Raw genomic sequence first — 18714 nt, forward strand, 5'->3', positions numbered from 1 at the left:
GAGGACTCTGCTGACCAAAAGGGCTTAAACTCTATGAGAGAGAGGAAACTGTTGACCATAAGAGCTTACACTCTACCAGAGAGAGGACTTTGCTGACCAAAAGGGCTTACACTATACGAGAGAGAAGACCCTGCTGACCATAAGAGCTTACACTCTACTTGAGAGAGGACCATGCTGATTATAAGGGCTTACACTCTACAAGGAAGAAGACCCTGCTGACCATAAGAGCTTATACGGTACGAAAGAAAGAGGACTCCGCTGACTATAAGAGCTTACACCCAAGAAGAGAGAGACTTATTCTGTGACTGTGGAGATGGAAAGCAACTCTGTCGTACAAACTGTGCCCTACTGGGAACCGCTGATCTGTGATGGCCCAGGTACTGACCACCACTGTACAAGGTTTAATATTCCGCTTAAAGTTATATCTGCAGTGCATTATGGGGAGGCCTGCGCAGCTATGCAAAAAGACATTAAACTTCTCCTTAATGCTTCAGTAGTGTGGGAAATAGTGCTGGTCAAATGTTTTTTTGGTCCGTGAATCGAATCTCAGAGTTTGATTGAAGTAAAAATTTCAGAAAATAAAACTAAAACTCAAACTCAATCCTGCCCCAGTTGATCGACTCATCTCTATTTTTGATATGTCAAATTCATGAGATAATACAGTGAGGGAAATAAGTATTTGAACCCTTGCTGATTTTGTAAGTTTGCCCACTGACAAAGACATGGACAGTCTATAATTTTAAGGGTAGGTTAATTTTTTCTTTTTCTTTTTTTTTTTTTTGGTAGGTTAATTTTAACATTGAGAGACTGAATATAAAAAATAAAATCCAAATAATCACATTGTGTAAATTATATAAATGTATTTGCATTTTGCAATGAGAAATAAGTATTTGATCCCCACCAACCATTATTAATAATAATAATGATAATAATAATCTTTTTATTTATATAGCGCCAAAATATTCCGCAGCGCTTTACATACATTATCCATTTAAGAGTTCTGGCTCCTACAGACCAGTTAGATGCTCCTAATCAACTCGTTACCTGCATTAAAGACAGCTGTCTTACATAATCACCTTTATAAATAACTCCTGTCCACAGACTCCATTAATCAGTCAGACTCTAACCTCTACAACATGGGCAAGACCAAAGAACTGTGTAAGGATGTCAGGGACAAGATCATAGACCTGCACAAAGCTGGAACTGGCTACAAAACCATAAGTAAGACTCTGGTGAGAAGGAGTCAACTGTTAGTGCAATAGTAAGAAAATGGAAGAAATACAAAATGACTGTGAATCGACATCGCTCTGGGGCACCATGCAAAATCTCACCTTGTGGGGTATCCTTGATCATGAGCAAGGTGAGAGATCAGCCTAAAACAACAAAGGGGAGAACTTGTTAATGATCTCAAGGCAGCTGGGACCACAGTCACCAAGAAACCATTTGTAACACATCACGCCATAAAGGTTTAAAATCCAGCAGTGACCGCTAGGTCCCCCTGCTCAAGAAGGCACATGTGCAGGCCCCTCTGAAGTTTGCCAATGAACACCTGGATGATTCTGTGAGTGATTGGGAGAAGGTGCTGTGATCATATAAGGCAAAAATTGAGCTCTTTGGCATTAACTCTACTCGCCGTGTTTGGAGGAGGAGAAATGCTGCTTATGACCCAAAGAACACCATCCCCACTGTCAAGCATGGAGGAGGAAATATTATGTTTTGGGGTATTTCCCGGCTAAGGCCACAGGACTACCTCACCGCATCAATGTGAGAATGGATGGAGACATGTACCGTAAACTCCTGAGTGACAACCTCCTTCCCTCCACCAGGACATTAAAAATTGGTCATGGCTGGGTCTTCCAGCAAGACAATGACCCAAACATACAGCCAAGGCATCAAAGGAGTGGCTCAAAAAGAAGCACATTAAGGTCATGGAGTGGCATAGCCAGTCTCCAGACCTTAATCCCATAGAAAACTTATGGAGTTGAAGCTCCGAGTTGCCAAGCGACAGCCTCAAAATCTTAATGATTTAGAGATGATTTACAAAGAGGAGTGGACCAAAATTCCTTCTGACATGTGCGCAAACCTCATCATCAACTACAACTGCTGTGCTTGCCAACAAGGGTTTTGCCACCAAGTATTAAGTCTTGTTTGCCAGAGGGATCAAATACTCATTTCTCACTGCAAAATGCAAATAAATTTATATAATTTAGACAATGATTTTCTGGATTTTATTTTTACTATGATTTCTCTCAATGTTTAAGTTAACCTACCCTTAAAATTTTAGACGGTTCATGTCTTTGTCAGTGGGCAAACTTACAAAATCGGAAAGGGATCAAATACTTATTTCCCCCACTGTACGTAGCAGTCATATGGTGAACTTGGCACCCTGATAATTTCTCCACTGAATTGGCTGCAGAACTCGGTGATGCACTCAAACCCTGTTGAAGCTTGGGAAGGATTTTGGTAACCGGAAATCTCTGACACAACAATTCTATTGCTGCTATATTAAAAGAAGTACCGTAATAGAAATTTAACCAACCTGAAATATGGAAGTATGTGGGATGCAATGATGACCCACAGTTTTAGAGCACTAGTGGTTCTTGAGCCAAATGTGACTCTAAGAGATCTTACATGAAGCTATCAAGGTGCGGACAGTTGTAAATACTACTTAGCTTTAGAGACATTAGGGATGTCATATTATTGCTAAAGTTTGACAAAAGTGTGAAAAACATACCATGAGGGTAACGTCAAGTGACTGACTCTTCCCTTTTAATATCAAGTGTTGCTGAACACAATCTCCCATTTCAAATTGGCCCGCCAGCAAAGAAAGGTAGGGGCTTGCTGTTCTAGAACCATCGGCGGATGTCGTCATCAGCATCTGATTCAATGCAGGGTTTAACCACAAAGAAAGGAGCAGAGGTTGAGCTAACTTTTTAACTCTAAGGCCGGGATCACACATGCGAGAAATACGTCCGACCCTGCCGCCTGCACTCCGGAGCGGAGCGAGCGGCCGCATAGCAGTATACTTATTTTTTGGCACCATCCAGTTATAAAAAAGTTCATTTTTTTTTAAGAGAATTTAAAAACATCACATGATTATGATTATTAGAAGCCTCTTTGATGCATTTATGATGCAATAAAATAAAAACTAAAAGGAAAGTGCAGTCTAAAACTACAATTGTTGTTTTTTTTTTATTAAACTTAAATAGGGCCATAATATTCTCCAGACATCACTATCATCTCCCCATTGGGGACACAATCTAAATTTCCGATCATCATGTCTTTGGAGCGTGGGAGGAAACAGAGTTTTTTTTACCTGGAGGAAACCCACGCAATCACCGGGAGAACATACAAACTCCTTGTAGCAAAGCGAAGGTGCAAACCACTGAGCCACTGTGCTGTAGAAAACTCTATCCAAAAATTAGGTCACTTTCTGACCATAGACTGTTGAGTAAAAAAACAGCTGCAACGTAATGGTACATTAAAGACTTTGCATTCAACAGCGTCTAGATATGTCTAAATATCAACAAAACTAAGCCAGAAAACAACCATTCTCTAGACAAAAAAAAACAAGAAAACGACTCCTATTTCAAAAAACATTTATGCTACAACACTAAGCTAAACAAAAGATTTTATTTTTTCGTTTCAGATGTTACAGGGCCCTCTAGAGTATGAGAACATTCTGTCTTGTGCCCCGGGCATAATTAATACACCAAAGTTACTGCAGTAGATTTGAAGAAAAAAATAGGCTGCTTTCATTTCAAGAAAACTATTCCATAGTGATTACAAAAATTAAAATCATGTATGTTAACATAAAAGCAGTCAATTAAATACTTTAATCTTTCAAGTGACGAGCAGTAGGAAAATATTTTTAACAAACAAAAATTATACTAATGAAAAATTTAACTAAATTCACAGTCGAAAATAGCAGAAAAGAACAAGAAAAAATAGTTATTACATCCCTACAGTATTTAAAAAAAATACTGTTCTAGACAGCATATAAATATGTAAGAAAGCATTTCCAAGAATATTGTACTCTTCAGCAAAATTTACACTTAACCATTTAGCTGACAGTTTCTTTTTAATTTTAGCTATTTTTTATATGGTGGCAAAAAAAATATCATTAAATGTTTTGCCAAATGAATACGTTATCACCTATCTGCAGAATAAGTGATAGCGTTCTCATCACTGGGGATTCACCACTGGGGCACCCACTTATTCTGAGAATAGCCACATCTCATAGACCCCCACACAATGAATAAAGTGGTGGCGTGAATGCTCTATCAACATTGTTTGGGCCCCTTTGGAAAGGGAATAACATACCAGCTTAAAGGGAACCTGTCACCAGGTTTGGCAGGTATGAGATACAGCCACCACCTCTCCGGCCTGATATACAGCATTCTATAATGCTGTATATCTGCCTCCAAACTGACCTGTAAGAGAATAAAAAGACCTTTTACTATACCGACCTGCGGGGCGGTCCGGCCCGAGGGGTGTTGAAGTTTTTGGTCCGGCGCCTCCCATCTTCTTACAATCGCCGTCTTGCTTTGTGCAGATGACACGTCCTTACGTCTTCTACACAGTCTCACCGGCATCGTGTTCTTGTGCTGGTGTACTTCTCAACCTTGTTGAGGGCAGAGCAAAGTACTGCAGTGCGCAGGCACCAGGAAAGGTCAAAGAGGCGCAGCGCCTGTGCATTTCAGTACTTTGCCCTGTCCTGAACAGGGCTGAGAAGTACAATGGCAGGGAGACTGAGGATGAGGCAGGGACACGTCATCCACACAAAGCAAGAAGGAGGGTGGTGATCATAAGAAGATGGGAGGCACCTGACCAAGATAGTCGACACCCCCTGGACCAGACCGCCTCGCAGGTGAGTATAATAAAAGTTCTTTTTCCTCTCTAAAAAGTCAAAAGCTCAAATGGACAACCCTTGTCAATATGTACAACTAAGGCCGGCCTCACACTAGCGAGTTTTACGGACGTAAAAGAGGTGCTGAAAATACGGATTGCATACGGTACAATGCTTCTCTATGCCCCAGCTCCTATCAGCCGTATTTTACTGATCCGTATTATACGGTCTTCTACAGCCGTAGAAAATCGCAGCATGCAGCGTTTGTCACCGTATTGCGCAAAAAAATCCGCCAATGAAAGTCTATGGGGGCCAGAAAAATACGGATTACACACGGACCAGCAGTGTGACTTGCGAGAAATACGCAGCGGTGTTAGAGAGAAAAGCCGGCAATTCAGCACGGTGTACAGTAAAATCACACTGACAGCTTACAATAGAATAGGTAGAATAAATGTCTACACATAGAATAGGTATATATATGTCATTGAGACACATATATGTATATATATATTAATATTTCATCCAGCGCTAGATAGCTTTAAAGCCAGTAATTTAATTGCCGGCTTTTGCTATCTCTTTCCTAAACCCGACATGATATGAGACATGGTTTACATACAGTAAACCATCTCATAGCCCCATTTTTTGCATATTCCACACTACTAATGTTAGTAGTGTGTATGTGCAAAATTTGGGCGCTCTAGCTATTAAATTAAAGGGTTAAATGGCAGAAAAATTGGCGTGGGCTCCCGCGCAATTTTCTCCGCCAGAGTAGTAAAGCCAGTGAGTGAGGGCAGATATTAATAGCCTGTAGAGGGTCCATGGTTATTGGCCCCCCCCCTGGCTAAAAACATCTGCCCCCAGCCACCCCAGAAAAGGCACATCTGGAAGATGTGCCCATTCTGGCACTTGGCCACTCTCTTCCCATAGCTAGAGCGCCCAAATTTTGCACATACACACTACTAACATTAGTAGTGTGGAATATGCAAAAAAAAAAGGGGATATGTGATGATTTACTGTCTCAATGATTATATATATATATATATATATATATATATATATATATATATATATATATATATATATAGACAGTACATATGTTTTTATTATTTTTTGAGCACATGGATCCCTTGTATATCCGTATGTCGGTTTTGCAAGCCTGCGAGAAAATCTCGCAGTACGGATGCCATACGGATTACATACGGAGGATGCCATGCGCAAAATACGCTGACACACCCTGCCTACGGAGGAGCTACGGACAACTATTTTGGGGACTTTTCTGCGTATTACGGCCGTAAATTATGGACCGTATTTTTATACGCTGAGTGTGACGCCGGCCTAAGGGATTTGGAAGTAACGGCGGGCGGATCCCCTTCTTTTCAGTCAACAGAGAGCCAGTGAACATTAAACAGCTGACAGGACTTTTTTCTATTTTTTAGAAAGAATGTTACAGAAATGTAGTTTGGGCTTAATGGACCTCTGTCTTTCTTCAACCTTATCAGTTCTGTAATTATCTGTGTCTTGTACAGCAGTTCACCTTTTTGGCTCGTTCAGATCAGAGTAAATTCTAAAAGATAAAGCACACGGACAATTTTCCATGAAAATTGAAAAAAAAATTAAAATTGAAAATGAAAAAAAAAAAAGCAAAAAAATTGCAGCATCCACTACTGTGGTTCTTTTTACAGACCAGATTATTGTATGCAATGGACGGCAGCTCAGCCTCCCGTCCACAATGCAGACGAGCATAAGTAGCTGCACACAGAGCCAGTTAAGTCAGTAATACTTGCCATCTGAACCCGGCCATATGTAAATGAATGATGCATTGCTTTCATAAAAACCTTGAAGAGGACTCTCAAAGGTTATGTGCACACAGAGTTTTTTTTAGAGTATTTTGGAGCAGAAATTCTCAAAATCCTCCCTCCCTCCCAAAAAAAAGTCTCAACAATTTGCATTTTCTGCTCCAAAAACCCAGTAAAAAGACTCAATGTGCACAGAGTTTAAAGAGAATTTTTTCTCCCCTCACTAGGTTACACTTACGGTAGTATCTTGCACTATGTACTATATATACACCGAATTAGGAAACCAGGAAAAGAGTTTTAGGCAAAAGATTATTATCTTATCTGGATGAAAACAAGCACTTAAAATATCAGTACTAGTGATGAGCGAGTATACTCGTTGCTCGGGTTTTCCGAAGCACGCTCTGGTGATCTCCGAGTATTTGTTAGTGTTCAGAGACTAAGTTTTCATCGCAGCAGCTGAATGATTTACAGCTACTAGCCAGCCTGAGTACATGTGAGGATTCCCTAGCAACCAGGCAACCCCTACATGTACTCAGGCTGGGTAGTAGCTGTAAATCATTCAGCTGAGGCGATGAAAACTTAATCTCCGAACACTAACAACTACTCGGAGATCACCCGAGCGTGCTCCGGAAAACCCGAGCAACGAGTACACTCGCTCATCACTAATCAGTACATTTTATAAAACCCAAAGGGATGAACATATTCTTCAGATAAAAAAGTTCTATGGAATTGTGATCAATAAAATAAGAACCTGAGTGTCCAGGAATGCAACTGTGACTGCATATTGGACATTGAGCCAGAGCACAGTATTACAGATGCTCCTTCTCTAGCAGACCCAATCCTTCCGTATGTGTAATCCGTAAACACTGCGGGTTGGATGCTGAGTACTTGTGCAGCGTTCAACCCACAGCTTCCAGCTGTTGCAGCATAGTGGATGGGATTTCAAGAACTCCCATGCCCACTATGCGTCCAGAGACGCCTGCGTCTCACCCGTGGAGATGGACATGCGGCACGTCTCTCCAGACCATAACATGTCGATTTCTCTTGCGGAGATGCGTGTCTCCGCAAGAGAAATTTCACCCATACAATCTATTGGACGTGAATAAATTATTTAAAAAAGCGGCATGGGGTCCACCCAATTTTTGACAACCAGCCTTGCTAAAGCTCACAGATGGAGGCCGATATCCTCAGGCTGGTAAGGGGCCATTGATATAGTCCCCCCAGCCTAAAAACAGCAGCCCGCAGCTGCCCAGAAAAGGCGCATCTATTAGATGCGCCCTTTCTGGCGCTTTGCCTGGCTCTTCCCATGTGCCCTGTAGTGGTGGCAAGTGGGGTTAATATTTGTGGGGTTGACATCACCTTTGCATTGTCAGGTGACATCAAGCCCACAGCTTAGTAATGGAGAGGAGTCTATAAGACACCTCGCCAGAACTAATCCTATAGTTTTATGTTAAATAAAGACACAGCCAAAATCCTTTAATTGAAAAAATGACACAGACTTCTTTATTAATCTCAATTAAACCATACTTACTGCAACACCTAATTCCACTGAAGCCCTCTATCTCCTGTAATAAAAGTAAAATAAAAAAACAATATACATACCTGTCCGTCGTTCTGTCCCATGCTGTAATCCATGTAAAAAGGATTAACCCGATCACACAGGCCCAGTGTCTTTGATCATCTATCCACCCCTGGTGTGCTAGCTAACTGCTAATTTATCGCAAACCGGCTCCCACAATCCCTTTCACCTGATCCTCTACTCAGTCCTATAAATTTAGAAGCATTCTAAGGTGTGCATGCGTGTGGGGTCTGGCACACGTCCCCCTGCAGCAAAGTACATCTGCATCTATGTATACAGAGGCTGCGTTTATTTCAAAGGCAGTTAGTCACGGCAGGAGTCAGGACCCCACACTGTCTCTTTTGGGTTTGTCTGCAGAGTAAGCACTTCTTATTACTTGGACTTAGCTTTTCTTTTAACCCATCTTACTCCTTCACCATGTTTACATATGCCCTTACAGTGTTTGATTCACTAATCCTCACTCTCCTTCGCTATCCCCAAACCCCAGCACCTTCTGAACAAATAATCATCTCCCCTTCCTTCTTACTTACCCACCTGATCTCCTCTGCCGACCTACTCCTCAACCTCAGATCTCTCCTAATAAAACATAAAACAGGCGGCCACTCTCTTTCTCCCACCTGCTCTCCCTCTCTCTGCTTCTCCTCACTGCTGGTGACATGTCTCCCAATCCTGGAACCCCACAGCTAATACTTCCCATTAATTCCCCTTCCTACCGCTTCCTATCTAATACAAACTACTGCAATCTCTCCAACATAAAACCCGTGCCCCTGACGCCCACCCCCCTGGAATGCCCGCTCCATCTGCAATAAGCTTCATGTGATTCATGACCTCTTTCTCTCTCGGAATCTTGCCTTCCTCAGCCTCACAGAAACATGGCTGACACCCTCTGACACTGCCTCCCCTGCTGCGCTGTGTTACGGCGGCCTCCATTTCACCCACATTCCTTGCCCCGGCAACAGACACGGTGGAGGAGTGGGTTTTCTCCTTTCTTCTAACTGCACCTTTCACCCAATCCCACTTCTTCCCTCCCTTATCCTCCCCTCTTTTGAAGTCCACTCTGTCCGCATCTACTCTCCCTCCAACCTTCAAGTGGCCGTAATATACCGACCTCCAGGCCTGACCACTGCCTTTATTGACCTATTCTCTACCTGGCTTCTTTACTTTCTTTCCACTGACATCCACACTATCATCATGGATGACTTCAACATCCCTACTGAAACCCTTCAGTCAACAGCCTCCAAACTCCTGTCCCTTACTTCATGTTTTGGACTTGATCAGTGGTCCTCCTCAGCCACACAGACGTCTACATACAATAGACCTGGTCTTCACCCGTCTCTGCTCTCTATCTAACTTCACCACCTCCCCTCTCACTCTATCCGACCATCATCTACTCACTTTCTCATCACTGTTCTCTTCAACTGTCTCCAATGTCCAGCACCATTCACACCCCTGCAGAAACCTCGCACACCTAGACACCTATACTATACTAGTTTAGTTTGTGCCTTGGACAGTTACAGTCCGGGGATCCCCCCTAAATTCACAAAGACACATTAACCATCAGGTGGCTCACCTACATGCACGCACCCCAGCAAACCGGGTTCATAATAAATCATAGCCAGTAGTAAAAAAATGGAAACCATTAATACTCATCTGCACTTGACTGAATGTCATACACCATTAGCCCTTTAGCGTTAGCACCTCAACGCGTTTCGCCTGTTTAGGCTCATCCGGAGGCCTGATGTCATGATATCTTGTGTCACAATAGATAATAGCCGGTTTGCTGGGGTGCGTGCATGTAGGTGAGTTTGTGAATTTAGGGGGGATCCCTGGACTGTAACTGTCCAAGGCACAAACTAAAGTAGCATGCAAATCTAGCTGGATATATCAAACCTTTGATGTGGTGGGTTATATATATCTAATACCAACCACTTCTTTTGTATTACTGTCTACAGACATTAATTATCTAAACACCATCTATTGCCCTCTGTGTTCATATTTGTTTTTATGCTTTTGGGATCTAGTTTCTTCCTTAGGACAGCACTACCTATGTCTAGCGGCAGGGATCCTGCAGTTTGTGGGTAGAGGATCTTACTAGTGGCTGCAGGGTTTATCAGGGCCCCTAGGGTCAGCCATCGTGGAGCGGGGGTGCCATAACGCTCCCCCCTAGGGTGTCTACCTCCACAGCTATCGTCTTGGATAACAGTCGCACTCAAGAAAGTCTTGAAATTTCTTTGCCAAAAAAACGTGGTTTTTTTATTGTTGTAAGTGAACACCAATTTAAGAAATATCACCTCCATGTTCAGTCTGCACCACCTATAGCGAGAGTGCACGTCTTACCCTCTACTACGATACCTCCACAGCTAGGTAGGGTTAGTCTAGGTGCTTGTCCAGGGACTTCTAGTATTACCCATTAGATTTTTGGGGGGTTGAACACGTTTTTTTTTTGTTTTGTCACTACGGGTGGTATGGTTTGCCTTTATTTTAACAATAAAAGTTATTTTTAGCTACAGGGAATTTACATGATTTTTATCATAAAGTACAGTATGTCATGAAAAAATAATCTCAGTATACGGGATACGTTGAAACGTTCCAGAGATGTAACCACATAAAGAGACACTGGTCAGAATTGTAAAATTTGGCTTGGTCATTAAGGTCTAAATTGACTTGGTCACTAAGTTAACCTTTTCTTGCAAAAGCCTGTTTTCACCTTCCTGACCAGGTTAGCTTTTTCAATTCTGACCAGTGTCACTTCATGTGGTAATAACTCTGGAACACTTAAATGTATTCAGTGTTTCTGAGAACATTTTTCGTGACATATTGTACTTCATGTAAGTGGTAAATCTAGATTGATTTTTTTTTTGTGGTTATTTTTGAAAATATTGCAAGTTTGGTGAAAATTTTGCAATTTTCAAACTTTTTAATTTGTAAGCCCTTAAACAAGATAGTTATAGCACACAAAATAGTTCACAAATAATAGTTACCACATGTCTACTTTACATAAAAAATTTGGAGCCAAAACATAATTTTAGCCTTAAAAATGTAATCAATCTTTCTTCATGGCCCAATGGTATACATTTCTGGAAGGCACATGTGGCATCAACATGCTCATTGCACCCCTACATGAATTCACTGAGAGGTGTAGTTTGTAAAATGGGGTCACTTATGGCTGGTTCCTGCTGTTCTGACAGCCAATAGGCTCTGCCATTTTGACATGGCACACTCAAATTATTCCAGAAAAATTTGAATTCCAATATGGCGCTTCTTCCCTTGTGAGCTTTGTACTGTGCCTCAAAATTAGTTTTCGACCACATGTGGGTACCAGTGTTCTGAAGAGAAATTGCACAACAAATTTTATGGTCCATCTTCCTCCTGTTACCCTTGTGAAAATTAAACATTTTGAGGAAAACCAACATTTTTATGAGGAAAATTCATTTTTTCATGTTCACAGTTCTACGTTATAAACTTCTGTGAAGCACCTGGAAGTTCAAAGTACCACAATTCTAGATAAATTCCTTGATGGGTCATTTCCAAAATGTCGTCACTTGTGGGGGGTTTCCACTTTTAAGGCACATCAGGGGCGCACTACTGAATGGGTGCACAGCAGGGGGTCGGAAGGAAAGAAGCGCCAACTGATTTCAGGAGCACAGACTGTAACAGATTGAGGATGCCATGCCATATTTGAAGAGACCTTGACATGCTAAAACAGAGAAAACCCCACAAGTGACCACATTTTTGGAAAACATACTTCTTGAGGTATTAATCTAGTGGTGTAGTGAGCATTTTTACCCTAAGAATAACATTGGGCTGAATCAATGGAAATTTGACACTAAACAACTCACCAAAAACTAATTGTAAAAATATAGCCTTAAGGTCTCTGGGACTACTTAATGCTTCATTTAGATAGCATATACTTGGTGACAGAGTCTCACTTAGGCTGTCTTCACACTTTTTTTTGTTTCACATTACACATCATGTGGGGTATATATGGTGACTGCCACATTTATTTTAGAATGCCATGATCGGTAATGTGAAAAATGCAACAAACACATAAAAAAAGCAGTGCTCAATATCAAACCTATTTTCTTTACAAAAGGTTTTTAAAAAATTGATATTTTTTTGACTAAGTAGCTAAAAAAAATAGACTAGGCATGTTGCGATTTTGAAAAAAAGACACCATCACAAAAAAAAACAAATGGGAAAAAAAAAGCCACCAAAAAAACCCCAAAACACTTTGTCACATGTTTTCTTAACAGTGTGTAAAAAGCTATGGATGTTGAGTTGCAAAAAATAAAGCAGTATATATTTTTTTAGCCAAAAAATGCCAGAGAAATAGAAAACACAACTAAAAACATGGGTGTGTGAAGATACCGAGAAAAAGTTGATTTGAATCAGTGTCAAAGAAGTCAAATGAAATTGACAGAGTAAAACAAGAAAGCGAACGTGAGTTGGTAAATGCTTTTTATAGACAGTGGGGAAGATTTATTAATACTGTCCTAAATTTAGACAGCCTTAAACTAGACGAGACAGGCAGAAGCGGAGCCAAATTTATCACAGTGGTTCAGGCGACCTGGGTGATAAATGTGGCATATCTTATTATACATGTTTTCTCTTCCTGATGCCACCTCTCGGTTTAGCTCAGTTCACACCCATATTCTGCACCAAGCAAATGGTTATTATATGCCCGTATAAATATGGCACATTTCAGGACTCCTTTTGGCCATTTTCTTTATTAGACTTTCTTCAAAACCGTTTAACCCTGTTGTTGTCTTCGGTCTGGGGAGACCGATTTTGAACTTTGGTATTTTTTGGGGTGTTCAAGATGCGGTTCTGAAACTTGTGGTTGATTGACTTAAATGAGGATGGGTCAGTCGGCCAAGGGTTTCAGAACCGCCATCTTGAATATTTTAAAGAATATTGAAGTTCAAGGTCGGTCGTTTTTGACCGAAGACAACAGCAGGGTTGAGGCCTCAACCAGAGGTGCATTTTTTATAGTACGTCTTCTATCCGGTTTTTTTTTTTTCACAAAGCAGAACCCTTTCCTATTGTAATCTACAGTAGGTGGTTGTACAGCTCTCTGTGTCCCCCCCAAAAAAAAAACAAAAAACAAAACAACATTTCCCATTGAAAACTACGGGTCTTTGAAAAACACCGTCCATGTGTCATCCAAGTGATGTTGGATTTTTACTATTAAATGGGGAGGAGAAGCTGGACCGGAAGCAATGCTGATGGTAGAGGTGGATAAAAAATGGATAAGAAGCCCACTGATGGAAAATGGGCAGTTTATTCCCATATGAAAAAAGCAAACAAAAAAAATGAATATCTGACTGATACCCCCAAGACAAAAATTGTATTTAAAACATCATTCAGCCTGGCAGCTGCCATTATTGCCTGTTTTTGTTTCTAATTTGTAGCAGGGTTCCCATCTTTTATAGCTTTAATTTACAGTGATGAGTAGATAGGGTAAGTCTCCAATGGCAAATGAATACCCGCCTGAAGGGGTGCCAACTTGACTTTTATTTTTTCTGGACAGCTTATCAAAAAATTACAGACACACAATATTATTTACAGACACCTTTGGAAAACTATCATTTCAATCTTTATGATTATAATTGATCCATGTCTCTTGCCGCTAATTCTGATAAAACTTCAGCACCGTTCACTGTAAACTGTAAAATTATGAAAATTGGAGTCAAAATAATTGTTTAAGTTTCTTCAGCTTAAATTTTTTTTTTCAATCAGGGCAAAAAAGTGACCCACTTTTTAGGTACTTGACTTGGAATTTCTGGTCTGTTAGTGACCCTACACATAATATAACATAGGTGTACATATAATACACCAGGGTAAGCGTACACATAATACACCAGGGTGAGGGTGCACATAATACACCATAGCGAGGGTGCACATAATACACCATAGCGAGGGTGCACATAATACACCATAGCGAGGGTGCACATAATACACCATGGTGAGGGTGCACATAATACACCATAGCGAGGGTGCACATAATACACCATAGCGAGGGTGCACATAATACACCAGGGTAAGCGTGCACATAATACACCATAGTGAGGGTGCACATAATACACCAGGGTAAGGGTGCACATAATACACCATAGTGAGGGTGCACATAATACACCAGGGTAAGCGTACACATAATACACCATGGTGAGGGTGCACATAATACACCAGGGTGAGGGTGCACATAATACACCATAGCGAGGGTGCACATAATACACCATAGCGAGGGTGCACATAATACACCATAGCGAGGGTGCACATAATACACCATAGCGAGGGTGCACATAATACACCAGGGTAAGCGTGCACACAATACACCATAGTGAGGGTGCACATAATACACCAGGGTAAGGGTGCACATAATACACCATAGTGAGGGTGCACATAATACACCAGGGTAAGCGTGCACATAATACACCATAGTGAGGGTGCACATAATACACCACGGTGAGGGTGCACATAATACACCATAGTGAGGGTGCACATAATACACCACGGTGAGGGTGCACATAATACACCAGGGTAAGCGTGCACATAATACACCATAGTGAGGGTGCACATAATACACCAGGGTAAGCGTGCACATAATACACCATAGTGAGGGTGCACATAATACACCATAGTGAGGGTGCACATAATACACCATAGTGAGGGTGCACATAATACACCACGGTGAGGGTGCACATAATACACCACAGTGAGGGTGCACATAATACACCACGGTGAGGGTGCACATAATACACCACGGTGAGGGTGCACATAATACACCACAGTGAGGGTGCACATAATACACCACGGTGAGGGTGCACATAATACACCACGGTGAGGGTGCACATAATACACCACGGTGAGGGTGCACATAATACACCACGGTGAGGGTGCACATAATACACCACGGTGAGGGTGCACATAATACACCACGGTGAGGGTGCACATAATACACCACGGTGAGGGTGCACATAATACATCACCAGAACATACAAGCTACTGATGATGATGGACAGTTACTGGGAACAGAGGAATGCAGACAATAAGCGGATGCGCACCAGTGACAGATTCCATCAGTAATCAGGTATTGTCACTGTCACATTCTCCATGTTTCCACAATACTCATTATTTACAGTACAACTCGCTAATATTATTCTTCCCCTTCATTAACCCCTGCGCTTCCACAACTTGCGCCCAGATGCCAGGCAGCCAGGGTAAAGCTATGATCCATCTCCCAGCAGACAAGTAGCCAGCGCCCTCTAGCGTCCCCGGCCGTAACTACACCGTCTTTCATCACAAACCCTCGGCGCCTGTCTCTTCTGGCGTGAAAGGTAATAAGGAGTGTGGTTAACCCCTTCCAGGAGGACGGCTGCGCACCATCGCATCGCCCGGCAAGTGCTGCACGGCCACAGCGGCCATCAGCCCGCCTGCAGAAGAGGAAATCTCCTTCCATGCCCCCGGGGCAAATCTGCGGCGCCACAATGGCGTCTCTCACACAGAGAGAGACCACAAGCTTTAGGTGAGAGGGCGAAGAAAGCAGCGATCTGCCCGGTGATGAGAGCGCGGGACCGTGCACGGAGCGCAGGCTGCGCTGCCAGGGACCCCATTAGCACCCAGCTAGGGCGACCCCCGTAGTCAGCGCCGGCAGTGCGCTCCTCTATGGCTGCGCACCCAACACATGCCCAGCGTTAGCACTGGCGCCCGGCGCTGCCTTAGTGAGTGCATCTAGGAAGTGGTGATGATGAAAGGAAGGGGAGACTAGATTCTCCAGGAACCTGGCACATGCGTAAAAGCAAGTTGCGCCCTAAAGTCCCCAGCCATCCCCTCCATAGCGCGTCCTAGGCGCTGGGACAGCAGCCTTACCTGGAACATGGGGCGCGCCAGTGTGCCGCCGAGAGCCCGGGTTGTGCCCCTTTTTGTGGCTCCTGCTCCCGATTTCTTCCAGCGATCTGCTCTGCTCGCCACACCACAGACAAATGCAATAGCTTGGCTAGGTAGACCGAGCCGAACACAGAGAATGGTCGCTCCGGGGCTTGGAAACCCCTGAAGGCAGGGATCAGGATACAATTAGCTCCTGCCTCTACCTCCAGTCTAAATCAATGTGCAGGAGATGAGCTGAGCCTGGCTCCCAGTGCTAGTAGCCCCCCTCAGCACACATGGAGGGGACACCGTGCATCGGGGTCTGTGGAAGCAGTGAAGCTCCAGCCTCCAACTTGCTTCTTACTCTCCCCTTGCACAGAAAAGCTGATTTTAATCGTTGTGATTAGTTTTGATGTAAGGTTTCCCCAGGCGATTTCTGCAAATGGATGGAGTGTTTCTTGCCAGAAGAGAGAAAAGCAGCAGATGATGATAATTATTATTAGGAGGATTGTTTCTTGCTATTTGTTTTTAGATGATGTCTCCCTCTTTTCCTTGCACTTGACCTGACATTGTCACCGTGCTAAGGTCACACAACTTGTTGATAAGGATCACCCCCTGTCCGCACATCAAACTTCCACAATGGGAAAAAGGAGGTTGATGTCGTTTTTTCTCCCCCAATCATGTCTGAATCGTTGCCTCGGGGCGATGCACAAACTCATTTCAAATGTTCAACCATGCAGAATTACAAAAGCGATTGAAGAAGTTCTGTGCGTTATACACCGATTATTTCCCAAACATCAAACATGTGTGCGGATGTGCAAACATATGACAGTGTACGACACCAATGCCTACCTTAACAATGACCCAATAATGATGCTCATGAAAAATTGTATCATTCCCTGATAGTCTAAGATAAGGACCAGTTCTCTAGAAATAGGAGGCATCCACCACTAGCCCACTACTAGGACAACTTCCTTTGTTAACTAAACCTATCCTCACTTCCAGTGACTGCGCCGTTCCAGCGCGGAACACAGAAACAGAGAGTTGGATTCCTGCTCGTCTTTTTCTGCATCACAGAGAAAGAAGCCGCATCGTGGAATACAATATACAGCAGTACTAAGCTGTGTAGCTGTGAATCCAACACTGAAGTGTCGTCACTCGTTCTCCCCTGGGCTCTCGTGCTGTTGTTGTGACACGTGACCCCCGGCGCCCAGTCAGCGCTGGCATCACTGTCCCCGCCTATGTACGGATTGAACATGTGGAAGCCAGGGATTAGCTGCAGCCTGGACTTCCTCTTCATGTTCATTCTGTACGTAGGCGGGGACAGCGATGCAAGCGCTGATTGGGCGCCGGGGTCACATGTCACAAGAACCACGCGAGAGCCCTGGAGAGATCGAGTGCTGACACCACGGGAATGGCATCAGCACTGGAGGTGAATATAGTTTATTTTATCAGAAGCAAACATTTAGTTCAAGAAGGGGTTGTCCTAGTAATGGTCAACCCCTTTAAAGAGCATCTGTCACCAGGTTATTGCTCCCTCATCTCAGTGCAGCATAATGTAGGAAAAGAGACCCTTATTCCAAGGATGTATCACTTTGATTGCTAGGTGCAGCAGTGGTGACACAGAGTTTTTAAATGTAACATGAAGCAGAGCTCAGAAAGCTGCCCCCGCCCCGCTCACACCACTGATTTCTGTGTACATTGTCTATTGGCAGCTGCTTATTAGAGGAGGGGGTGTGGTCGGACCACTTGGCACAAGAGAGCTTGTCCAGGCAGTGATAATGCTCCTACCTCATACTGCTCTCAGATTGCATAGCAAAAACCTGCTGACAGACTCCCTTTTAGAAGGGTTGTCCGGTCTAAAACTACAGGTCTGCAGTCACTCGACATGACTGCAGACTTGTGAGTCTTCACACTGCGCACATTACATGCTGTTAGGATTCTCGGCACCAGGAACGGCAGTCGTGATTGCAAGTATGCGATATGCATACTCCCGGCCACATTCCAACTAGACTCTTGCAATGAGCGAGGCCGCTCCCATCTAGTTGGAATCTGACCAGGAGTATGCGTCTCACATACTTGCCGTGACATGACGGCCTGCTTCAGGCACTGGAGAATCATCGCAGTGTGCGCGATGTGAGGGTTCACAAGTCTGCAGTCATGTCGATTTAGCCCGGACAACCACTATAACCTGCAGGCCATTTCCTACACTTGTACTGCATGAGACAGCAGTATGGCAGGGACATGATAGAGGCTGCCACTGTGTCCGGCCAATCATTGTAACAATCTTCCATGACTAAAAACAGGCTGGTGAAAGCATACGCTCCAGGTTATTAAACTTGAGGCTATTTAGTTTGGAAAAACGAATGCTAAGGGGTGATCTTATTTTAATGTATAAATATAGGAGGGGACAGTACAAAGACCTTTCTGATGATCTTTTTAATCATAGACCTGAGACAGGGACAAGGGGGCATCCTCTGCGTTTGGAGGAAAGAAGGTTTAAGCATAATAACAGACGCGGATTCTTTACTGTAAGAGCAGTGAGACTATGGAACTCTCTGCCGTATGATGTTGTAATGAGTGATTCATTACTTAAATTTAAGAGGGGACTGGATACCTTTCTG

The 18714-nt window shown here is 43.1% G+C and overlaps 1 protein-coding gene across 1 annotated transcript in view; it reads right to left on the reverse strand.

Moving 5' to 3' along the window:
• KCTD1 (potassium channel tetramerization domain containing 1) overlaps positions 1-16231 on the reverse strand; it is a 159696-nt gene extending 143465 nt beyond the window's left edge. The window contains exon 1 of the mRNA XM_069731237.1: positions 16094-16231. Within this exon, the coding sequence (XP_069587338.1) occupies positions 16094-16102 (9 nt within the window). The 5' untranslated portion in view covers positions 16103-16231. The remainder of the gene's footprint in view (positions 1-16093) is intronic.
• Positions 16232-18714: the final 2483 nt, after the last annotated feature.

This window comes from Ranitomeya imitator, chromosome 6, assembly GCF_032444005.1.
Source record: "Ranitomeya imitator isolate aRanImi1 chromosome 6, aRanImi1.pri, whole genome shotgun sequence".
In the NCBI taxonomy this organism is placed as follows: domain Eukaryota; kingdom Metazoa; phylum Chordata; class Amphibia; order Anura; family Dendrobatidae; genus Ranitomeya; species Ranitomeya imitator.